Source organism: Elephas maximus, chromosome 16, assembly GCF_024166365.1.
Source record: "Elephas maximus indicus isolate mEleMax1 chromosome 16, mEleMax1 primary haplotype, whole genome shotgun sequence".
In the NCBI taxonomy this organism is placed as follows: domain Eukaryota; kingdom Metazoa; phylum Chordata; class Mammalia; order Proboscidea; family Elephantidae; genus Elephas; species Elephas maximus.
Window position 1 is genome coordinate 19,875 of NC_064834.1, and position 21,929 is coordinate 41,803.

Below are 21,929 nucleotides of genomic sequence, written 5' to 3' on the forward strand. Positions count from 1 at the left end.
CTAAATTCTCATCTTGATGTGGTCTGGTTCCAGACTTCACTCCTGTCTCACAAGTGTTGTTCCCAAGAGCATTTACCAAGAAAATAAGCCTCCTACATGTAAGCCTTTCTCTCAGAGTCTGTTTCTTGTGGACAAGTAACATTGGTTTTCCACCTTAGAGACAATTATTAGCTCATATGGTGGTAGATCCGAATGCAACAAGTCCCACTAGGGTGCCATCGCTATGGCCCTTTGCCTGGGAAGCCAGGTAAACCACCAGGAGGTCTAAAACACCCAGGTCCTTGTGCTCAGTGCCTGGGTCTGTGTCATCAAACTCATACCCACTTCTTGCTGGGCTGGCGACTGCACCACATAACAGTCTCCACAGTGCAGCAGGGGCCTGTGCGGCTCCATTTGGTGGCTCAAGAACAAGTGGGACATTTAACCCAGTCCTGACCTTCCCCTTTTGGCTGAGCTAAGATTGAAAGAGGAATGGTGGCCTGCAGTGTTCCCTGGTGGCCCAGAGGCCCTCTGCACTGCTCCTTGGTGAGACATGCACCTTTGCACTTAGCCGTTTCATGTTTGGGTCTACTTGTTACCTCAGCCTGTTGTAGCTTGTTCTGACTCTCCAGAGTCTGCTTCATTTCTGTCTCCCCTCAGGGGGCCAAACAGGCACTCAGGAAAGTGCATTTTTATTGCTCTAGTCTGACAAGCAATCGGAATTGCCCGTTATAATCCCCCTCGCACACTTCATAGTGGCTGAGAGCTCAGATGTGAGATTTGTTCTCAAAAAATATCTTGCTCTACCCAAGGACTTGGGCAGAAGAGGGTGGTGGGACAAAAGCAGCCCTCCTGGAGATCAGGCATCAGCCAAGGAATGCACCCCTGTCTCCTCTTCACCAAGGGTTTGGGGCCCCTTTTTGTTAATGCTGAGCTAGAACGGGAGTGGGAAGCCAGGGTGAGTGTGCCCCTGAGGGGTCCTTGATGAAATCCTATTCTGCTGCTGCTTCCCGTTAATGCTCACCAAGAAAGCAGGGTAAGAAAGGGATGTGGATGTGAGAGGGGTACAGAATTCCTCACAGATGTGCTCTGGTCAAACATTCCAGGGCTCTGGCCCCTAATCAAGTTCAGGGATGAGGAAGAAGTGATGGCCCTACAGCCAGTTCACACTACAAAAAACAAGAACACTCTCAACACCCGCTAATGGAAAGAGATGCTGATTTTCAGTCAGGAACACATTAAATTCTTTACTAGGTCACAGATCCCATTCTTATACAGAAATTAAAGCTCTGTATGCTTTTACATCACTAAAGCTCAAAGAAAGGTTCCATACACTTTCCTTTTCATAAGTACAATAAGCATTTTTCCCCTGATTTTGTAACGACCCATAGCCCACATACCTCATCTGGTCCTCATACACAACCCAGAGGCATTAAGTGGCTGACTGAAGGCAACAAGGCCACCACATGGGCATATCTGTCCCACCCCCACACCTGCCTAAGTGTGGGACACCCATCTGAACCCCAGGAAGGTGCCAGGCACTCCTTGGAATGAATCTCTCTGCCTAGCAATGAAGCAGGAATGCAGAGTTCTTCCTTGTAAATAAAGCCTCTTTATTTACACTACCAGAGGCCTTTACTCTTGGCAAAAAAAATACAAAGAAAACAAAACAAGAATAAATTGAGTTAGGCCTCACATTCTGTGAAAAACATTAGGTGGTGAGGTGGGGAGGCTGCTTTTTATTGTCAAGCATGTACAGTTGTCAGGGGGTTGAGTCTCTGAATGGGGCCAAAATCAAACTGCCGAGTTCCCCGCACAGGGGACTTTCTACTTTCTTGACTTTGAGTAGCCTTATGCTTGGCATTCTTGCCTGGGAAAACCTTCTGTCATGGATTGAATTGTGTCCTCCCAAAAATATGTGTCAACTTGGTTAGGCCATGATTCCCAGTATTGCGTGGTTGTCCTCCATTTTGTGGTTGTAATTTTATGCTAAAGAGGATGGGGGTGGGATTGTAACACCACCCTTCCTCAGGTCACCTCCCTGATGCAACGTAAAGGGAGTTTCCCTGGGGTGTGGCCTGCACCACCTTTTCTCTCTCAAGAGATAAAAGGAAAGGGAAGCAAGTAGAGAGTCGGGAACCTCATACCAACAAGAAAGAGGTGCTAGGAGCACAGCGTGTCCTTTGGACCTGAGGTTCTTGCACTGAAATGCTCCCAGACCAGGAAAAGACAGGTGCATCACAAAGACCTTCCTCCAGAGCTGACAGAGAAAGCCTTCCCTGGAGCTGACACCCTGAATTCAGACTTCTGGTCTACTGGATTGTGAGAGAATAAACTTCTTGTTAAAGCCATTCACTTCTGGTATTTCTGTTATAGCAGCACTAGATGACTAAGATACCTTCCTACCACCTGGCTGCATAACATGCTGGCAGAAATGGCCAGGCCAGGGGAGGGTGAGAGGATGTGTTCTCTCACCCACACACCCCTCCTCACAGCTGGCTGATCTGGGCCCAGGCTGCTCTAGGACCCCACAGGACAGAGAAGTGGGGTCCGCAGAAAGAACCATTCCCAGATATGAACATCCCGAAGCTTAAGTTATTTGACCAAGGCTAAATCTGCAGATAATCCCCATATATATACGTATAAGGCATTCTAGTAAAAGCTTTTTTGTTTTTAAAACACAAGAGAAATTATGGTCATTTCTATCACTAGCCACCCCATTCAAGAAATACTGAAAAAAAAGTCCAAATCTGGCATATTTAAACCTGGACTTGCATTACAGAAATTCAACAGGAAGGCATGAATACAACATTTAAGGAAATGTGGGACAAGACTGCACAGCTGTTTAAAAGCAGCAAGATGGATTCTGGACGGCTGGGAAGCTCTCAGTCACAGTCCACCTTGAGACCTTCCCCAGTGGTTCGGTGATCCTGTGCTGGGTCCTGTAGACCCTGTGTGCACATGTGTGGTGGGGGACACTGCCGGTGGACATCTTTCTGGGGCCAGGAAAGTTGAGGGGCAGTGGGGGGGGAGGTGGTGGTGGTAGTGGTGAGGAGTCCTACTCTAGTGAAATGGAGAGGATTATGTGGATTTCTCCTAAACCTGGCAACTGTTTGGTGTATCAGAAAAGAGGTCACGCTTCCAGATGGTAAATTTTGGAGGGGCTTGTCTCCTTCTGTGACACATTCAGAATTCGTGGGCAAAAAAACAGTAACTAGGGTGTGGCATGAAAAAGATCACACATTCAAATACTTTGCAAACAATTAAGGAAGGAGACACAGGATTTTGGGGCTTTTGTCTCTGGGCTAAATTTGGCTAAGTTTCCATGTATCATGGCCCTTGGTGAGAGCTGGAGACAAGACTGTCTGGAATGGGGCTCACCATGTTGAGGACATGACACATGACACCAGCATCCTTTTCCCAGTAGGTGCAGAATAAATGCATCTGACACAGTGGGTCAATTCTCACCTGGTAATCAGCCCTTTTGCTGCTCAGCATCAAATTACAACATCTTTTGACTGTCATTTAGGACTCAATAAACATGTCCAGTTCAGCAAAAAACGAGCTCTTAACAATCTTGGGGTTTAGTGTTTCAGAGTTGGGGCAACTGAGGGTGGGGGTGCCAGAGGAGGCCCTGAGAGAGAACGGGTGCGGAAACGGACCAGTGGCAGCATCCTGCAGGGAGGCTGTGAGTGCACCCGTGGGGGGTGCTGGCACCTTGGACAGCAGGTGAGGGCCTCGCACTTCCCCATCTGCATGCACTGGCACTTCACTCCACCTGCGAAGCTGATGCACCTCCCCTGCAGGGAAGAGAAGAAGGTGAAGGTCACTGAGAAGCCATTTAAATTGGGACCACAGGCTTTAGGTCCTTTGGCTCATGTCGGTCGGCTTCTGGACCCATGAGGACTGACAGGTATGCCTGTTGAGGCTTTTCTTCTCCCTGGAGTGTGGGCCTCCAGCATGGACTCTCCTTCCAGACTTGGAGTGGGTGTACTCTCCTGTAGAAAGCCTCCCCTGCCCTCCCCATGCTGCCTCAGGTGCCCTGGCCTCTCGGACCCCTTTTGTCTGGTATTGAATTTGTCCTCTTTGCCCATGGACTGGGGCCTGTGGGAACAAGGACGAGGCCTGTCTTCCATCCATGGCCCCAGCTCAGGCCTTGGCTCCAGGAGGCTCTCAGTGAATATCTGCTGAAGGATGGCCCCTCACCACAGCCCTGAAGCTGGCCTCTGAGGCCCAGGCAAGGATACACGGCCAAGGTATGGGCTTTGTAAGCAGAAGAAGCTGCGACATCTGGCTTGTGAAGAGAATGATCCAGACCCTTTGGGACATCAAAACCTGTCTGCAGCATCAGCTGGCCCTGGCTTGCTGTTGTCTCTGCCCCCAGCTATCTCAGGCTCTGTTGAGCAACCCCAGTTTTCACTCGAGGGTCCCATGTGCCAAGGAGAGTGGTTAGAGCACACTGGCCAGCTGGCATTATCTCCAGCCATACTCTCTAACTCCAGAAGCAGCACACAGTAAGAAAAGGCCACCATGGTCCATGAGGCAGTGCATTAGGGAAAGGAGACCAGGCCCCTAAGCTCACTTCCAGAGAGCAGTTCCTCGAGGATACACAATGGATGCCTTAGGTCAACACACACCCACTGGCCCCCAAGGCAGCAAAGCCTTATTAGAACAGACGGCAAAGCTCCCTCTGTGCTGCCCACACATCTCTGCTTCAGCCCAGGGCTACTGCCCCCTCCTTGCCTATTCCCTCCCTCAGGCCTTGTGCCCCTTGCATTGGGCCCCTCACATTTTGCCTATCATGTTCCTCACACTGGGCATGGTGCTAACTCTGATAGGCCCTGCCCTTAAAGAAGTTTCAATCTCAATGGCCTTCTACGGTAAGCTGATTCATGGTCTCCAAAGACATCCAGATCCTAACCCCCAGAACATGTAAATATGTTAGCTCAGATGGAAAAAGAGCTCTGCAAGTGAAATGAAGTTAAGGATCTTGAGAGAGGAGAGTGCCCTGGTTTATCCAGGTAGGCCTAAATGCAATCACAAGTGTCCTTATAAGAGGAAGGCAGAGGAAGATTTAACCTGGAAAGAGGAGTAGATGTGATGGAGACAGAGAGTTTAAGATGCTCTACTGCTGATGACATTCCTTGGCTCATGGAGGAAGGGGCCATGAGCCAAGGAATGCTGGGAGCACGGCTCCAGAAGTTGGAAAAGAAAAGAGAAGTTCTCCCCTAGACCCTCTGGAAGGAGCGAGGCCTGGCTGACACCTTCTGTGAGGTATGGAAACCAAGTGCGGTAAAAAATTCGATCTTTTGGTCTTGGTTCTGATTCTGGGACCATACCCGAGGGCAATGACTGGGGACCAACCTATCTAAGAGGAGATCACCTGGGGGCCCGATGCTGAATAAACCTCAGGAGGCCATGGGGTGAGGTCAATAAAGGCCTGGGAAGATGGAGGCTCACCGGAGCTTCCTGGGTTGAAAAGTGAGTATTTGGCTCTTGGGAGAAGTATAAGCATAATTTGTGGGGACACAGATGCATTGTGCTGAAGAAACCCTCCCTTCCTCACCTCAGGGTGTACATGTCAGCCCGTGGGATGATAGATTAGAAATTCATCAAAAAATATAGAAGGGAAAAGTACCAGAAGCAGCAGAAACCCTGGACCCAGTAGAAGGCACAGCAGTCAGCAGTACCCTGGAGAAATAACAGCAGAGCCCTGAAGAAGCAGAAGCCAGCACCCACTGAACAGAGAAATGGCAGCAGAGTGATTGGAGAGGAGTGAACCGAGAGCTATAATGCGCTTAGGGATGCAACATCAATAGCAACGGAGACCATGAGCAGGCCCAGGTAGAGGAGAGGCCTGGGAGACAGTGAAAGGCCCAGAAGCAGAACCAGCAGGCCCACACATCCAGTGCAAGTGGTAGCAGTGAGAGGCCCAGAGGAGGTGGTGAGAGGCCCAGAGGGCTTTCATGGTGCTTATGCAGGGGGCTACCCACTCCACTCTATAGAGATTAGTGGTGGCATGGCAAGGCCCACAGAGCTTGGGTGTCACCCTATGCAGGAGGCTGCCTGCAGAGCTTGGGCGGAGTGCATACAGGGGGCTCACTGGTGAGCAGTTCCATTTTGACAGCTGTCATAATGTCAGGCCAGAGCTAAGGTGGCCCAGGGCTGTCCCAAGGCTGCTGGTTGAGAGCTGGACCAGTCAGCAATGGAGGCAGAGCCAGCCAAGAGGAGCTGCAGAGAGAGAGAGTGAGAACCCAGCACCTAAACGATGGCATAGCTGCTGACATCTGAGCCACAACGTGCCCACCCAGTGATGTAAGAGTGAACATCAAATATCGGGAAGGGTGAGTATGTCCCCTTAAAGGGGGTCCTTCTCCTACAATGCAAAGTGGGGTACATATAGTCTCCATCCTGCCTGAACAGTCTTCAGAGCCTAGTGGGGACCTGCTCACCATGGATCTGTTCCCGGTGACTGCTGTCTGCTTTCTGTGAGTAATGAAATGGCTTTCACTTTGCCAATACTGTATCTCATGTGTGCAAAACTTCAGCAGACTAGACATACACAGCACCCACGGAGGGATGAATGCTACTGGTTAGGGTCCTCATCCCAGTAGTCTTGTGGCTATATGGGATCTTGAGACAGACTCTGAAGCATACTGCATGTGCAGAGCACTTTGATTTTAGTCCAGTGAGATCGCTATGGACTTCTGGCTTCCAGAACTGTGAGATACTAAATGTATGTTGTTTTAAACCACTTAGTTTGCAGTCATTTGTTCCACTGGCCACAGGAAACCAATATACTTGCTCAGGCAGAGAACCCCCAATAAAACCACAGCTTCCAAGATCCCTGGGTGGCACAAATGATTTGTACTTAGCCCCTAACCCAAAGACTGGAAATTCTAACCCATTCAGTGGCACTGCAGAAGAAACAGGCCTGCAAATCTGCTTCTGTAAAGATTACAGCCAAGAAAACCTCATGGGAAAGTACTCCCTTGTAATGCACAGGGTCTCCAAAGTCACGAACCAACAACAAAATCACAGCTTCCAAAACACTGACAGAAAGGCCAGTTGTAGACACACTGAGCATGTAAACATTGAAGACTCATTATGAATCTTCTGAATTGTGGGTGTCATTTCACTACCACCACTGCACACATATTCAACACGAGTTCCTTGTGGCTTAGGGTCACATTTAGGATCTGATCCATGAGGGATGTTGAAAAATTTCTGCATTCCTAGAATAAATCCTACTTGGTCATATAATTCTTTTAATATGCTATTGGATCAGTTTACTAGTATTTAGTTGAGAATTTTGGCATCTGTGTTCATTCATAAAGGACACTGGTCTGTAGGTTTTTTTGTGGTAACTTTGGCTTTGATATCAGGGTAATGCTGGCCTCACAGAATGAGTTAGGCAATGTTCCTTCCTCCTCTACTTTTTGGAATACTTTGAGCAGGATTGCAGTCAATGCTCTAAATGTTTGGTAGAATTCTTCAAAGAAGCATGGGGTCCAGGGCTTTATCTCGCTGGGAGGTTTTGATTACTTATTCAATCTCTTCAGTGGTTATGGGCATGCTGAGATCTACTTCTTCTTGAGTCAATTTAGGTTGACTACATGTTTCTAGGAATTTGAGTAGCTGTCTAGTGTCCTTTCCTTTCTGTGTGAAAAACTCTAACACTGCTTGCAAGGCAGGTCTGGTGGTAACAGACTTCCCCAGCTTTTGTTTATCTGAGAATGTCTTGATTTTATCTTCATTTTTCAAGGACAGTTTTGGTGGATAAAGAATTCTTGAAAGACAGTTCTTTTCTTTCATCACTTTATGTAGATAGATAAAGCTCTCTATATATGTGATATATGCATATATATAATATAAAAAAAAAAAAAAACCATTGTCATCGAGTCAATGCTGACCCTATAGGACATAGTGACCCTATAGGACAGGGAAGAAATGCCCCATAGGGTTTCCAAGGAGCAGCTGGTGGATTTGAACTGCTGACCTTTTGTTTAGCAGCTAAGCTTAACCCCTGTGCCACTAGGGCTCCATATATATATATGTGTGTGTGTGTGTATGTGTGTATATATATGTGTGCATGTGTATATATATATGTGTGTGTGTATATATGTGTGTGTGTATGTGTGTGTATGTGTGTGTGTGTATGTGTGTGTGTGTGCACGTGTGTGTGTGTGTGTTATTCCATTGCCTTTCGGCCTTCAAGTTTCTGAGGAGAAATCAGCACTTAATCTTATTCAGGATCCCTTATATGTTATAGTGGGCATTTCTCTTGCTGCTTTCAGGATTCTCTCATCTTTGGTTATCAAGAGTTTGATAATAAGTGTTTCAATGTGAACCTTTTCCAGTTTATTCTACTTGGACTTCATTGAGCATTTGCAGATTCAACTCCCTAATCAAGTCTGGAAAGTTTTCTGCCATTACTTCTTCATATATTCTTTTTGTCCCTTTCTTTCTCTCCTATCCTGCTGGAATTCCCAGGATGCATACATTGGTTCATTTGATTAAAAAAAAATTTTTTTTTTTGATAGTGTCCCACAATTCCATTTGGCTTTGCTCATTTTCCTTTATTCTTTTCTTCTGTTACTCTTGAGACTCAAAAAGCTCTGTTACTTTGTCCTCTAGTTCACTTATTCTTTCTTCTGACAAAAGTGCTCCGAGGGAAATTTATAGCAATAAATGCCTACATTAAAAAAGAAGAAGAATCTCAAATCAATAGCCTAACTCTACAACTTGAGGAACTAGAAAAAGAAGAGCAAACTATGCCTAAATTTACCAGAGGGAGGAAACAACAACCAGTTGTTTAGTGCCTTTTCTGATTTGCCTTTTGTAGTGTGAGTTCCAATTCTGTTATCTTTGCAGTCAGCCAGTGGCCTGGCTGATGCCACTAGAAGGTGCTCTGACGTTTTCATTCTGCCAGGAATGACATCGTGCTAGGAAAAGTTTGAAGTCTCCACTCCTGCTTGAACCTTTTAGGGCATCACTGGACCAAGCCTTCTCTGCAAACTGTGAAACCTTAAAACTTTGAAGGAAAAGGTCCTCACTACACACCATAGCATAGTTGTGGGCTCATGGGCTGTTGTTTCCACCTCTGTGGAGGGGCTGAGGAATGGGCGATGTTAGCCAGTTGGTAAGTGTGGTTCACCTAGGAAATATCAGCAGGTTAGCCCTTCATTAAGCATCTCCCTGGTTGATTTAAATGTCTGATCTGTTTACAGAACCCCAAAATAGATCCTAGAGCTCTTCCCAGGGTAGTAGATGATTTTCTGGAGAGAAGGATCTTTACAACTTCTTAATATGTCTTTTTATTTTTTAAATTCTAACTTTTACAGTAAACTCTTCCAGTACAGAACTTTCTCCTATTTCAGCCCTTGGGAGCCTGTTATTTGCAACCATTAAGCTAAATTGCTCTCATTTGATTCATGGTGACTTCAGGAATTGCAAACTAATTCTCTTCAACATGGGCCTGGTCTTGCCTTGAGGATCCCGCATCTCCTGTTTTTCTGGGTGCCACACAGAGACATGAAGGCTTGGGACACAGCGACCATCAGCTAAAGCTAAGTCTTTTACACACATTCCTGGGCAAAAGCTTGCAGTTCACAGCCAGGTGTGCCAGCCGCCCTCATTGCTGTGGAGCAGGGAAGGAGGAGCTTGTGTAAGATAGAGAGACAACTTTTCCTACCTTGTCGGCTTGTTGTTTTTTCAGCTTTTGGTTAGATACTGTACTTCTATGACTGGTTTCCACAGTACTGAGTCTGTTAGTTGCACCACATTGGTTATTTTATTTTGTTTACTTTTTTCTGTAATGTTGTGAGGGGATAGGAGCATTCAGCTGCTTATACTGCTGTTTTGCCTCCTTTCTATCCTCAAATGTTCTTTTATAGCAGTGAGTAAATTTTTGTGGTTTCTACATTATAGTGATTTAGAATATAATATTGGAATCATTATTACCTGTCCTCGAGCACAGAGAATGTGACCCAGCTGGAGCTGGGCTCACAAGGACTCACAAAGACACATCCACTGGGCCCTGAGGTATAAAGACAAAAGCTAAGATAATCTCAGAAAATATCTTTTAGGGAACCTTTCACATAAACCATTCAAACAGAAAACAAGAGAGTTTCCACTCATCTTTTTCTATTACCATTTAGTGAATAGAAAATTTGTTGACCAATGAAGACCCTCTTGACTGTCATTACTGAAACCTGTACCAATGATTGTTAAGAAAGACAATTCGAAATGTAAGATCACAGTTTCTAGTCAAACTGTGAATAGGTGAAGCTTTCAATAGTTTTGCCCATTTGTAATGTTATCTACTGATGATTCTGTATTGTTCTCTGGACTCAGGCAGAGACGGCTGTGGCAGCATGCTTGTTGATTTTCCCGTTCTTGCCTATTCTGTAATATTTCCTTGGACTTGGACAGACATGGCTGTGGCAGAATGCTCGTCAGTTTTCCCATTCTTGCCTGTTCTGTAATATTTCCTTGGACTCAGGCAGACATGACTGTGGCAGCATGCTTGTCAGTTTTCCCGTTCTTGCCTGTTACGTAATATTTCCTTGGACTTGGACAGACATGGCTGTGGCAGAGTGCTTGTCGGTTTTCCCACTTTTGCCTTTTTGAATATATGCCAAATAAAACTTTCTTTTTGCTTTACTCAACTTTGTGATGTTTTTTTCCCTATAACAATAGCTCAGTACATTTTTGCAGGGGGGTTGCCCTTATTCATTTTTTTTTTTTTTTTAATTTCTATTGTGAATACAATGGTATCTCTTAACTTTATTCCCAGATCCTTTATTTCTGCTTATTTACCCCAGAACATGAACATTTTACTCATGGCCTACTGCTGTGGGAACCCTTTGACTTTTTTAACTGCATGACCTGTAGAGCACTTCTCTCTTCTGTCCTCAGGTCATAGGTCTGTTTTGCGGAAGTGCAAGAGAATCTTCTGAAAAGATCTGAACATGTGCTGATAAGGAGAAGGTAGAGTGAACTTCTCTGACACATCCACACATATGAGGAGATTTCCATTTGGTTGCAGAGACCTGAATTTGTGATTTAAGCTTATGCGGGTATGTGGAGGTGACTGGAGAATGAGAGAGTGATTCTCCTTCCTTTTTGGCTGTCCACCAACTGCAGAGATCTAAGCCAGATACGAAGCATTTCTTACACTGTCTTAAGTACTCCACAGCTAAGTCACATTTCTTGAACTAACTGGCAAACAGTTGATAAAAAAAAATAGTTGATAGGTAGCCTTAATATCCAGTGCTTTGGGGCTTTGACTCTATTTCTGGATTTCCTGATTATTTTATGGGATGTGGGGGCGGGGAGGTGAGGGGTAGTTGCCATTATAATCCCAAAGTTAAGATATGAGACTTTCCCAGATATCACTGGTTTGAAGGATAGCTGTTATGTTAGGGTGGTAGGTACACGGGGTAGCCCTAGGCCCTAGGGAAGAGGTGAATGACTGGGTCTGTTGTGGGCATGACATCTGAGGCTCCCAACCCTGACCCTGGTGGCCTGTTGGGCCATAGATTAGTCAGGTCTCACACTGGGTCCCACAGAGACATCTTCTCTGTTCTCCAGTCCACAGCCTCCTTCCCACTCGGGGGCCCATGACTTCATCAGAAAGTTCACAAGTACAGAGAACCTCAGCACTCCCAGATAATGTACCCCCAAGTCTCTTCAAGTGAGAATCTGCCTGATCTTTCCAAGCAACCCTGCCTGGGTGTCTGGGTGTGGCCAAGTCAGGACTGAGGCACTGGGACCCATTCTGGTCCTGCAGAAGACTTCAGACCCTGGTTGACCCCTAATCCCTTTATTACACAATTCATTCTAAGCCCTAGGATCAGGGACCAGAACTCCTGACAACCTGCCTGAATCTCGGGTCCCCAAAAGAAATCTCCCAAGATACTCAGTAAGGCCCCCAGGGCTATGGGTGGGCAGGGCAAGGCCAAATTAGATGGTGGCAGAGGAGGTGAAAAGGAGCCAGTTCTAGAAGGCACAGTATGGGCCTGAGTTCAGGAGATAGCTGGAGTTTGTGTCAGACTGCATCCTGTCAGCTCTGGGCTGTGTTGCCTCGAGTAGCTTCCTTAACCTCTCTGGGACTCTGTTTTCTCGTTGGTAAAATAGAGAAGCATGTGCAGACATCATAAGATCCCAGAGGAAGGGGCCTAGCAAAGTTCAGGGTCAGCTGTAAGTACCTCCATAACCAATTACCCTACCACAGCCCCAGAACCTTAGCTTCAAGGAATTTCCACTGGGGACATGACCATTGGATAAAGTTGCTTAATCCCTCTGCCTTCCCCTTGCTGGTCAGAGAGGTCATTTCTGGCCACTGTCCCTTGTCTCCCTTTAGTTTCCTGTATTCCCTCTGCTGGGGAGGGGGGGTTCCATTTTCACATCCCTCTGTCCCACCCTGTCCACTGAGTGGACTTCTTTGTCTCAGCTCTTCAGGGCATCAGGCTGGCAATGGGCTCTGGGGGCCATAACTCGGCCATCATGGCCCCATGTGGAAGCAGATGGTAAGGGGGCATCCATCCAAGCATGACTGAAACCCAGCACTCTGCTCAGAGATCCAAGCTGGAGTTCATCAGCCAGAGGAACCCAGGTGCCCCCGAGGCCAGGTGTAGCCCTGTGGGTCGTGCAGGGCCCATGTGTTCCAAGCCCATTGTGTCAGCAGGGTTCCCAGTCTTCAGGGTCTACCCAGAGCTCTAAACACCACCCACTCAGCTGCTGAGAGCTCGCATTTGCCTAACTGAGAGGATGTGGCTAACACAGCGCTCATGACAGCCCCAGGGCCTGGAATGCCCTCCAGGCCACCAGGCTCAGTCTGTGCAAAGTTCTGACTGAGGAGAAGTACAGGCAGGTGAGATGCAGGTTCAGCAGAAGCATGGGCTCCCTGGGGCTCCAGGACCACATGAGAACAGCCCTGTGGGGTTGTCTCAAAGCAGGGGTGGGTGAGGTTTACCGCAGAGAGAGGGCAGGAGCATGGCTCAACAGCCAGGCTGCCTGGCTCAAGTCTAGCTCTTCACCTCATAGGCTGTGTGGCCTGGGACAAATTACTGAGTCTGTCTGTGCTTCAATTTCCCCCTCTATAAACTGGGATAACAATAGTACCTACTTATGCGGGGTCACTGGGAGTAGTAAAAGAGTGAAAACACATAAAGTTCTTAGACAATCAACTGTCCCAAGGGAGGGACTTACAAATATTAGCCACAGTTATGACTGAATTCCAAAGAGGGTCATCTAAAACATTTAGTCTCAGCCCACTGTTACAGGGCAATGACAAAGCAGTGTATCTTTCCTACCTGGTAGAAACTAGTCTGTATTGGCCAGACAGTATTTGGCGGAAAGGGTAAACCCAGGGAAATTCCAGTCCAGGATGATGACTCACTTGCTGGGGTAGCACCAGGAGAACCACAGGGTCAGGCAGGGGCATGGGGAACCCTTTGGAGACCATACCATAAAGGAACTGCACCAGCAACATCCAGTCATGTGGGGTGCTGTGAGCATCATCCTGCTACATTCAGACAGGTGCCTAGAGGTGGCTTCCTGGCCCATAATCTGAAAGGACTATTGTCCCAGGCTAAAGTAATCATGGGGCCCCTCCCACCCAGAGCTCCCTGTACCTGCTTACCCTGTCATCACAAGGAGACAACTGGATGCAGCTCTGGTTCACAAGGGTGTACAGGGCATCCAGTTTGCACTGAAAAGCAAAGGCAGCCATGAGGAAGCTGCACATGGGTGTTTGCTCCCCAGGGCATCAGGGCCCATAGATCCCGAAGGCCCACACAGTGTAACTTCATCTGGGAGAGGGGGTCTGGCAGCTTGGTGTGTTGATGGGGGGCACTGTGGGTGACAGAGAGTTTGGAAATCTGGAACAAAATAGCATTCCTGGTGTGGGAGGAGGAGAAGTCAGTGGCTCCTTTTAGAGGAAGAGTTCAAAGGTTGGCAGAGCATGTGGTGGCCTAGGAGAGGTCCTGAGGGGAAGACATGCGTGGGCACAGGGTCCTGGGCAGGAGCTTGAGGGGGGGTTGCATTTGGGGGAACTCAGGGAGAAAGGCAGGTGGAAACTGAGATAAGAGGACCCATGCACTGTTCTGTGGGCAAGTTCCTGATGCCTGGGGGGTGGGGGGGTGGGGAGAAGGAAAAGCAACGAAAGGAGGAAAGCAAAGGTGAGGATCATGGCTGCCGGGCCCTGCAGTTCGGGCCCCTCTGGGTGGGGGGTGGGGGGCTGTCCATCTCAGCAAGCTGGTTCTTCCCTCTGGAAAGGTGTGTTGTGGTTTCTCTGTGCCTCCAAATTGTCAGGAGAGAACACAGAGCTCCAGGAGGAAACCAGGGATCCAAGCACAGAGCAGATGCTAAAAAAAAAAAAAATGCTAGGCCAGAGGTAAATGGGAGGCCTGAACCAGGTAGAGCCGGGGCCGCTCTCCCTCAGCCCTGTCAGCCCTATCCACACGCCTGGCCAGGTCTCCCCCACTTTGGGGAGGGAGGTTCTACAGAGTGAGCTGCTTTAGTTTGGGTTCTAAGGGCTCAAATAAATTCCTGCTCAGGGGACCTGATGATGGCATTTGAGGGCTTCTCCAGAGTTTCCCAGCCTCTGTGCAGCCCCTGGCACCCCACTGGACCACCCATAGGAACAACACCTTCCCTACTCTGTCTACACAGCCTGCTGCAGCCAGGTCACCATGTGCCCCAGACATTTCTGTAAAGTTTTAATGGTGGTAACAACATTTGCCTGGAATTTTACCTGTTTTTTTTTTCTGACCTGCACACGGTTCTTTATGACTCAGCCTGTTTTGACTCATCCACCTGTGGGTGAGTAGTTTGAATCCCAAGCCACTCCCAGAGCTGAGGACCTCTTTGAGAAGTGAGGCCTGGCTGACAGGAACCAGCTGACACACCCAGAGAAAGGAGCCAGGTTCAGAAGAGCCCCTGGTTCCAAGGCAGTCGGGTAGGCCTTCAGATTTTCTCCAGCACTGGTGGTCAAAATCAAGGCCCATAAAGCTCATCTCCACCCAGCAGTACCTTCCGGGTGGGGCCTCATGGCACATGCTCACACCTTAGTCCCAAGCCCTCACAGAGGGACCTTCTCACCTGCATCCGTTTCATCTCCTCAACTCCTGGGCATCCACAACAAGGGAACACCAATGTGGGACATTCCATCGGGGGCATTGTCTCCTCCTTTTCTGGTTCTTCCTAAAAAAGAAAAAAACTGCCATCAGAGGGAGAGAAAACGATTGTTGGTTTCCTTATTGGGCAGCCCCTGGGGGTCAGAGACATGATTCCCTTCCCAGCTCCTGGCACAGTGTTTGACACTCACTCAGCAGGTTTGCCAGGTGAAAGAAAGAACAGGTGAGTGAGGGGACAGGGTATCTGAATTTCTTATCATGTACCACCCGAACCATAGGGGCTGGACTTCCATGTGAGAACAAGAAAATCCTCTTTATTTCCAAGAATGGCTCTTCCCAAAATACCAACAAAGGCTGTCCTGTCCCTTTAGTACTTCCAAGGCCACCCTGTTGGTAGAAGACTTGTTTGGAAGCTGTACAATGTCATGGAACATGCACAATGTCATGGAACATGTGTGATGTCATGAAGGCTGTGAAATGTCATGGAGCGCATGTGATGTCATAGAGCATTGCAAAGTTATGGAGCATGTGTGACATCATCAGGGCTGTGTGATGTTGTGGAGTCAGTGTGATATCATGGAGGCTGTGTGATGTCATGGAGCACGTACAATGTCATGGAGACTGCAATATTATGAATACTATGCAATGTTATGGAGCATGTGAGATGTCATGGAGGCTGTGTGTTGTCATGGAGGCTGTGTGATGTCTAGAGGCTGTGTAATGTCACGGAGCACGTGTGATATTATGGAGGTCTGTCATTCCTGCATCCTGTTCACAAGGCCCTTGGTCCCTGTGCTCCCTGAGTTGCACCTCCTTCCCAGTTCAAGCCCAGGGAAGACTCACTCCATCATGCTTAGCCTTGCCATCTCTAAAGCCCAGCCAAGCCTATCTGCCCCGCCAGGGTATTTATGACGAAGAGAAACCAAACAGAACGAGGTATACATCAAGAGACTAGAGGTGCCAATTGGATATTTTGAAATAGGAGGCTCCTTTCCCAAAAGCTCTCCAGAGCCTTGAGGAAATACTCTGTTACCAACAGTCCTTTGGGAATTGAAATAAGTCTCATTCCTTTCAGTAGGCATCACAACAGTTGCTGAAACAGACTGCCCCAAGCTGCTAATCACATAGTAAGGGCCCAAGAATATGCTGTGTTGGGAGTAGAAAAAAAATGTTGTCTGAGTGACATCATTGGAAGTCCTTGGATCCCAAGTCCTTCCCTGGGGCTCTCCCTGCTATCTGTCACTGTATCATTTCTGCCAGTTAATTGCCCAAGTCAATGGGAGCCCAATGGGCATGGAGAGAAACTATCCCCTAGGCAATGGGAGGCCTCGTTTTGAAGGTCAGGGACATATCAATGTGCTGACAGTATGTTGATGAAAAACTAGCTTACCTTTTTTGGTGGTGGAGACTGTATTGGCTGTGATGGTGGCAATGGTGGTGGTTCCTTGACAGCCTAGAATGATAAAAGGGCATGAGTACAGCTGGAAAGGGGTGGTGCAGGCTCTGCTGTTGTCATGGCAGAAAGAACAGGACACTGATCAGAGTGGCAGGCAGAGCACAGGCTTTGGGAAGGAAGCCTAGATCCCTGTTGCCCAGGGTGCTATGGCCAACACGCTCTACCTCTGAGCCTTGGTTTGCTCATTTGTCAAAAGGGAATATTGCATCACCCCTTGTAGGGAGGTTGGGCAGGCTCCAAAGGCTAATGCGCCTGGTCCAAGGTAGTGGCGCCACACCTGGTAGTTTTTAACACCTGCCAAAAAATCGTATGAGAAGGACTTGCGCCATATCCTTTATTCTCTCTCCATTCCCTGAGGCCATCACAGGCCTCCTGTCCCTGAGGATGACAGCCTCAAACCAGGCTCTCTCTCCTCACTGCTCCCCCTGTGCACCTGTTTCTACTGCACCTGTTAGTTCTAAGCTGGTTTGTTCTCTCCTTTCACACCTCTGCTTTTAACTCACTTCACCCAGCTCTCTGGGATGTGTCCTGACAGTGCCTCTGCCACCCAGGCCCCAGGAGTGCTAATCTCTGTCCTTCTGCTACTGCTTTGCAGTACACCAGGCACTTGCCACAGCCCATCATGGTTGACAATTTACTCTCAATGCCCCTGGCCAGATGCCAGACTGGGAGCACTAGGCAGGCCTTGGCTCAGAGTCCAGCATGTCCTGTAGGTGAACTCCCTGTGGCAAGTATGAAGGCTAGTGCCCACTGGAGGCCCAGGCCAACTCTAGGGTCCAAGGCTGTGAAGACAGAACCTTCACCTCAGTGGGCTCAGGGGACAACCACGAAGCTAATGAGAACCTCCCCACAGGCTGTCACAGGCCGGTGTTCCTCAGAGAGTTGATGGGTGCGGCAGGGACACTCACTGGCTTGCGGCACAGACGCCAGGCACACCACAGCAGCACCGGGAGCATCAGCAGGGACGGCACCAGCACCGGGAGTAAGGGGATGTTGGGGAAGCCAGGGAAGAAGCCATGGCCCTGTGGGAGAGCCGTGGTCACTGTCCATCATGCTGGGTAGACAGTGGGCATGGCAAGGGCTGAGGTGGACCAGGGTGGCCTCTCCTGGGTGCCATCACCTGAAATTCCACACCAGATCTTCACATCAGTCACTATCCTTTCTCTCCAGGCTGTCCACCCTTAGGGACCACAGTGGGGCTAGGAGCCTAGGGTCAGACCCCTGGAGAGCCACATGGAGCCCTGGGCCACAGGGACAACTCTGACCCTGCTCAAAGCCTCTGCCTCAGAGCCCTGCAAGGATGGCCTGGAAGCTCCACAGTCTGCACACCTCAGCGGACAGCTTGCCCCTTTCCCTTTCTTGCCTCCCAGAGTGTGTCTCCATCCCTTAGGGGCTCTGGAATAAGCCCCAGGGGGGCAAATGCAATGCCTTTCTCCCCTACCCAGCCAGGTACTCACACACTTGGTGCTAGTGATGCTGAGGTCATTGGAGAGGAAGTTGAGCCCATTGTTCAGGCTGACTTCAACAAAGACAGTCCTGAAGCACAAAGGGCAGACGGTGACCACTAGCCTCAGAGATACATTTCTTGCCCTTGACTCACACCTCTCCCACAGCTCTCCTCACTGCAACGACTTTGAAAATAAGGTGTTTGGAGGCCTGGAAAGTCAATAGCATGGACAAAGCACCTTCATTCCCCAGAGCACGGTGGGGCCGACCTCTGCAATGAAAACCAAGAGAGGCCCGGGCCAGGCAGGGAGGGCCCTGCACCAGTCTGATGCTGCTGCAGCCATGGGCAAGGTGACCAAAATGTTTGCTCTTCCATATTCACAGGACAGGTAAGCTTGGCTCCAAAACACCACCGGGAGCAAAGGTACAATTCCTCAGGCACAGCAACACCCATGTCCTGGCCTCCTCAACAGAGCCTGGGTCTCTGCACAGCTCTGGGGTCCACCAACAGAGCAGGTGAGGGCTCCCTGAGTCCTATTCCCCTGGACACACACACTGCTGCCCAACAGAGGCAGCACCCACATTCTGTACACCCAATGGAGGCAGACTCTACCCACCTGGTCTCCTGCCCACTAGGGTCCCCAACAAGGGCACGTACATTTCAGCTTCTTCCAGCAGTGGTCCTGGGCAAGTTACGGTGTTTTCTTCCACAGTGATCGCATTTTCATCTAAAACAAAACCACACGAGAAGAATGTCAATGACACATCAGTCCACCCATCTTCACCTCTCTGCCCTTGGCAAGCAGAGCAGACACTGACAGACCCCAGCTTCTCGATGCCTTCTCCCACTCAAAGGTACTTGCTGAACACCTGCTGTGCACCAGGCCCTATGTGGGCAGAGACCCTGCTCTCAGGGACTCATATTCTAGGGACTGGACGGGGAAAGGGACAATAACATAAGAACAAAATCAATGGCAGAGTGAGAAGTGTAGTGATGACATGAAGAGAGGGAAGGGATAGAGAATGGAGAAGGGGCAGCTGCTCAGGAACTGGTGACCTGCCCTAGCTTTGAGAGCTACAATTTGTATTTTAGAGAAATGGAAATATTTACACATAAATGATGCAATGTGGGGGTATCAAGAAACCAGATGGATGTGGGCTGACAGCTACTAAAAGACCACAGGGACTTCAAGTTCATTACACAAGTCTTCCTATTTTCGTATATGGCTGAAATTTTCCATTAAAAATAAGGCCTTTCTGAGGACATGACATTTGAGCTGAGACCAAAAGATGTGGCCCCAGCCAAGGTGAGGTCTGAGGGAACAGTGTTCCAGGCTGTGAGAGGCTCAGCTTGTGGAGGAGGGAAAGAGGTCAGCGGGGTCAGCGAGGGGGCCTCGGAGATTCTGGATGTGTTTTGGATATAGAAGCAAGAGGACTTGCACCAGCACTGGTGGTGGAAGTGGAGCAAAGAGTAACCTAGGATGACATCCAGGTGTTTGAAAGTGTGGATGGATGGTGGTGCTATTTGCTGAGATGGGGAAGCCCAAGGAGGGAATAGGGTAGTTGGTTTTTGCTTTTTGTCTTTTGTAGGGGCCTGGGAAGTGGGACTCACAAGGTGCAGACAGCTCCAGAACGTACACTCTTTTCATGCACATCCCCCGCAGTCCCCTCAACTGTGGCAAAGCAGCAAGAGCAAAGCTCCCTTCTCAGGATGGCTTTCCTACTGTCTCCCTACATGCTCTGTGTCAGCTTCCTGGATCCCATCTTCCTCTCTGGATGTTGGAATGAATGGTCTCTGAGGCCTCAGTGGTTCTGACTTTTGGGTCTCCAGAAGAATCTTTGTCCTTGGCCTTTATGATGACCCAGACTTCCCAAGGATCAGGAGTAAGACTGAGGCCAGAACTACCACTCTGCCACGGGCACTAAATGATCAGATGCCTGCCTGCATGTTCCTATTTGGCACCCAAGAGTAGTGACCATGGGGTGATGGGAGGACACGTGGCCAGAGAAACCTTGAACAGTGCATGGCTGACACTCTCCTGAGACACTTTCGAGAAACATCTTCCCAAAAGAAGATATGTTATAAAATTATTCTTTTAAAATTTGCTTAGAACAGGCTTGTAACCTGTTTATAAATACTGTCTAATTTTTATGAGATAAGAGTCTAGGTGTGACTACTTGAACATTTAAACTTTAAAACAAATCCAAAACCAAACCTGTTGGCGTTGTCCTTAATCAAATAAAAGAGGTCCCTAATTAGGACCTAACTTTTTTTCTTTTTTAAAATTGTACTTTAGGTGAAAATTTACAGAGCAAAGTAGTTTTTCATTAAACAATTAATACACAAATTGTTTTGTGACACTGATTGCCAATACCATGACACGTCAACATTCCCCTTCTCGACCTTGGTTCCCCATTTCCATTTGTCCAGTTTTCTTGTCCCTTCCTGCCTTCTTATCTTTGCTTTTGGGCTAGCGTGCCCATTTAGTCTCATATACATGATAGAGCTACGAAGCACATTCCTCACCTGTGTTACTGTTTGCCCTATTTAAAAAAAAAAAAAAAAAAAACCCGTTGCCCTCAACTAGATTCTGACTCACAGAGACCCTATGGATCTGTCTAATCTTTGGCTGAAGGGTGAACCTTGAGAGTGACTTTGGTAATAAGTTAAAAGGGTATCCAGGGGCCATACTCTCAGAGTTTCTCCAGTCTCTGACACATCAGAAACTGGTCTTTTTTGTGGATTAGAATTTCATTCTACATTTTTCTCCTGCTCTGTCCAGGACGCTCTATTGTGATCCCTGTCAGAGCAGTCAGTGGTGGTAGCTGGGTCCCATCTAGTTGTTCTGGATTCTGTCTGGTTGAGGCTGTGGCAGTTATGGTCCATTAATCCTCTGGACTAAGCTTTCCCTTGTGTCTTTTGTTTCTTTTTTTTTTGCTCCAGCCGTAATGGGGCCAGGAGATATATCTTAGATGGCTGTTCATGGGCTTTTAAGACCCCAGATGCTACTCACCACAGTCAGATGTAGAACATTTTCTTTACAAACTATGTTATGCCAATTGAGCTATATGTCCTCAAAGACCATGGTCCCCAGCCTTCAGCCCAGTAACTTGATCCCTCAGGGGGTTTGGACCTGCCTGTGAAGCTTCTATGATTTTGCCTTGGTCAAGGTGCGCTGACTTTCCTAGTATTGCATAAACGTCTTACCCTTCACCAAAGTTACCACTTACTTAATATTAGTTAGTGTTTTTCTCTCCCCATCTTTCCCCACCCTTGAAGCCATCAAAGATTTTTTTCTTATACACTCCTGGTGGAAATGTAAAATGATACCACCATTTTTTAAATCGATTTGGCAGTTCCTTACAAAGCTAGAAATAGAACTACCATACGACCCAGCAGCCCCACTCCTTGGAATATATCCTAGAGAAATAAGAGCCCTCACAGAAACAAATATATGCACACCCAAGTCCATTGCAGCACTGTTTACAATAGCAAAAAGGTGGAAGTAACCAAGGTGTCCATCAACAGATGAATGGATAAATTATGGTATATTCACATAATGGAACGCTACGCAACAATTAAGAATGATGAATCCGTAAAACAGCTCATAACATGGATGAATCTGGAAGGCATTATGCCGAGTGAAATTAGTCGGTTGCATAAAGACAGATATTGTATGAGATCACTATTATAAGAACTCAAGAAAAAATTTAAACATAGAAAAAATATTATTTGATGTTTATGAGGTTGGGGAGTGAGGGAGGGAGAGGATTCACTAACTAGATAGTAGACAAGAACTATTTTAGGTGAAGGGATACACAACACACAATACAGAGGAGGTCAGCACAACTGGAGTAAACCAAAAGCAAAGAAGTTTCCTGAATACAATGAAACGTTTCAAAGG

The 21,929-nt window shown here is 47.9% G+C and overlaps 2 protein-coding genes across 2 annotated transcripts in view; both read right to left on the reverse strand.

Annotated features, from left to right (window-relative positions):
* Nucleotides 1-3,549: 3,549 nt before the first annotated feature.
* LOC126059299 (anthrax toxin receptor-like) lies at nucleotides 3,550-17,588 on the reverse strand. The gene is made up of 5 exons (XM_049854952.1): nucleotides 17,487-17,588; nucleotides 16,513-16,575; nucleotides 15,088-15,189; nucleotides 13,628-13,696; nucleotides 3,550-3,779 (listed from the first exon to the last, which is right to left on the reverse strand). The coding sequence occupies exons 1-5, from the start codon at nucleotides 17,532-17,534 to the stop codon at nucleotides 3,564-3,566; spliced, it is 498 nt and encodes a 165-aa protein (XP_049710909.1). The 5' UTR covers nucleotides 17,535-17,588; the 3' UTR covers nucleotides 3,550-3,563.
* LOC126059296 (anthrax toxin receptor-like) overlaps nucleotides 17,536-21,929 on the reverse strand; it is a 158,208-nt gene continuing 153,814 nt past the window's right edge. Inside the window, exons 14-16 of the mRNA XM_049854949.1 lie at nucleotides 18,683-18,752; nucleotides 18,036-18,114; nucleotides 17,536-17,698 (exon numbers count right to left, since the gene is read on the reverse strand). Coding sequence (XP_049710906.1) covers nucleotides 17,618-17,698; nucleotides 18,036-18,114; nucleotides 18,683-18,752 — 230 coding nt within the window. The 3' untranslated portion in view covers nucleotides 17,536-17,617. The remainder of the gene's footprint in view (nucleotides 17,699-18,035; nucleotides 18,115-18,682; nucleotides 18,753-21,929) is intronic.

Coding starts and splice junctions, on each gene's coding strand:
- LOC126059299 (XM_049854952.1), bottom strand. CDS start 17,534: ATGCTCCCGGTGCTGCTGTGGTGTGCCTGGCGTCTGTGCCGCAAGCCA. Junction 16,576..17,486: donor GGCGTCTGTGCCGCAAGCCA/GTGAGTGTCCCT, acceptor TTATCATTCTAG/GCTGTCAAGGAACCACCACC. Junction 3,780..13,627: donor TGTCTCCTTGTGATGACAGG/GTAAGCAGGTAC, acceptor TCTTCCCTGCAG/GGGAGGTGCATCAGCTTCGC.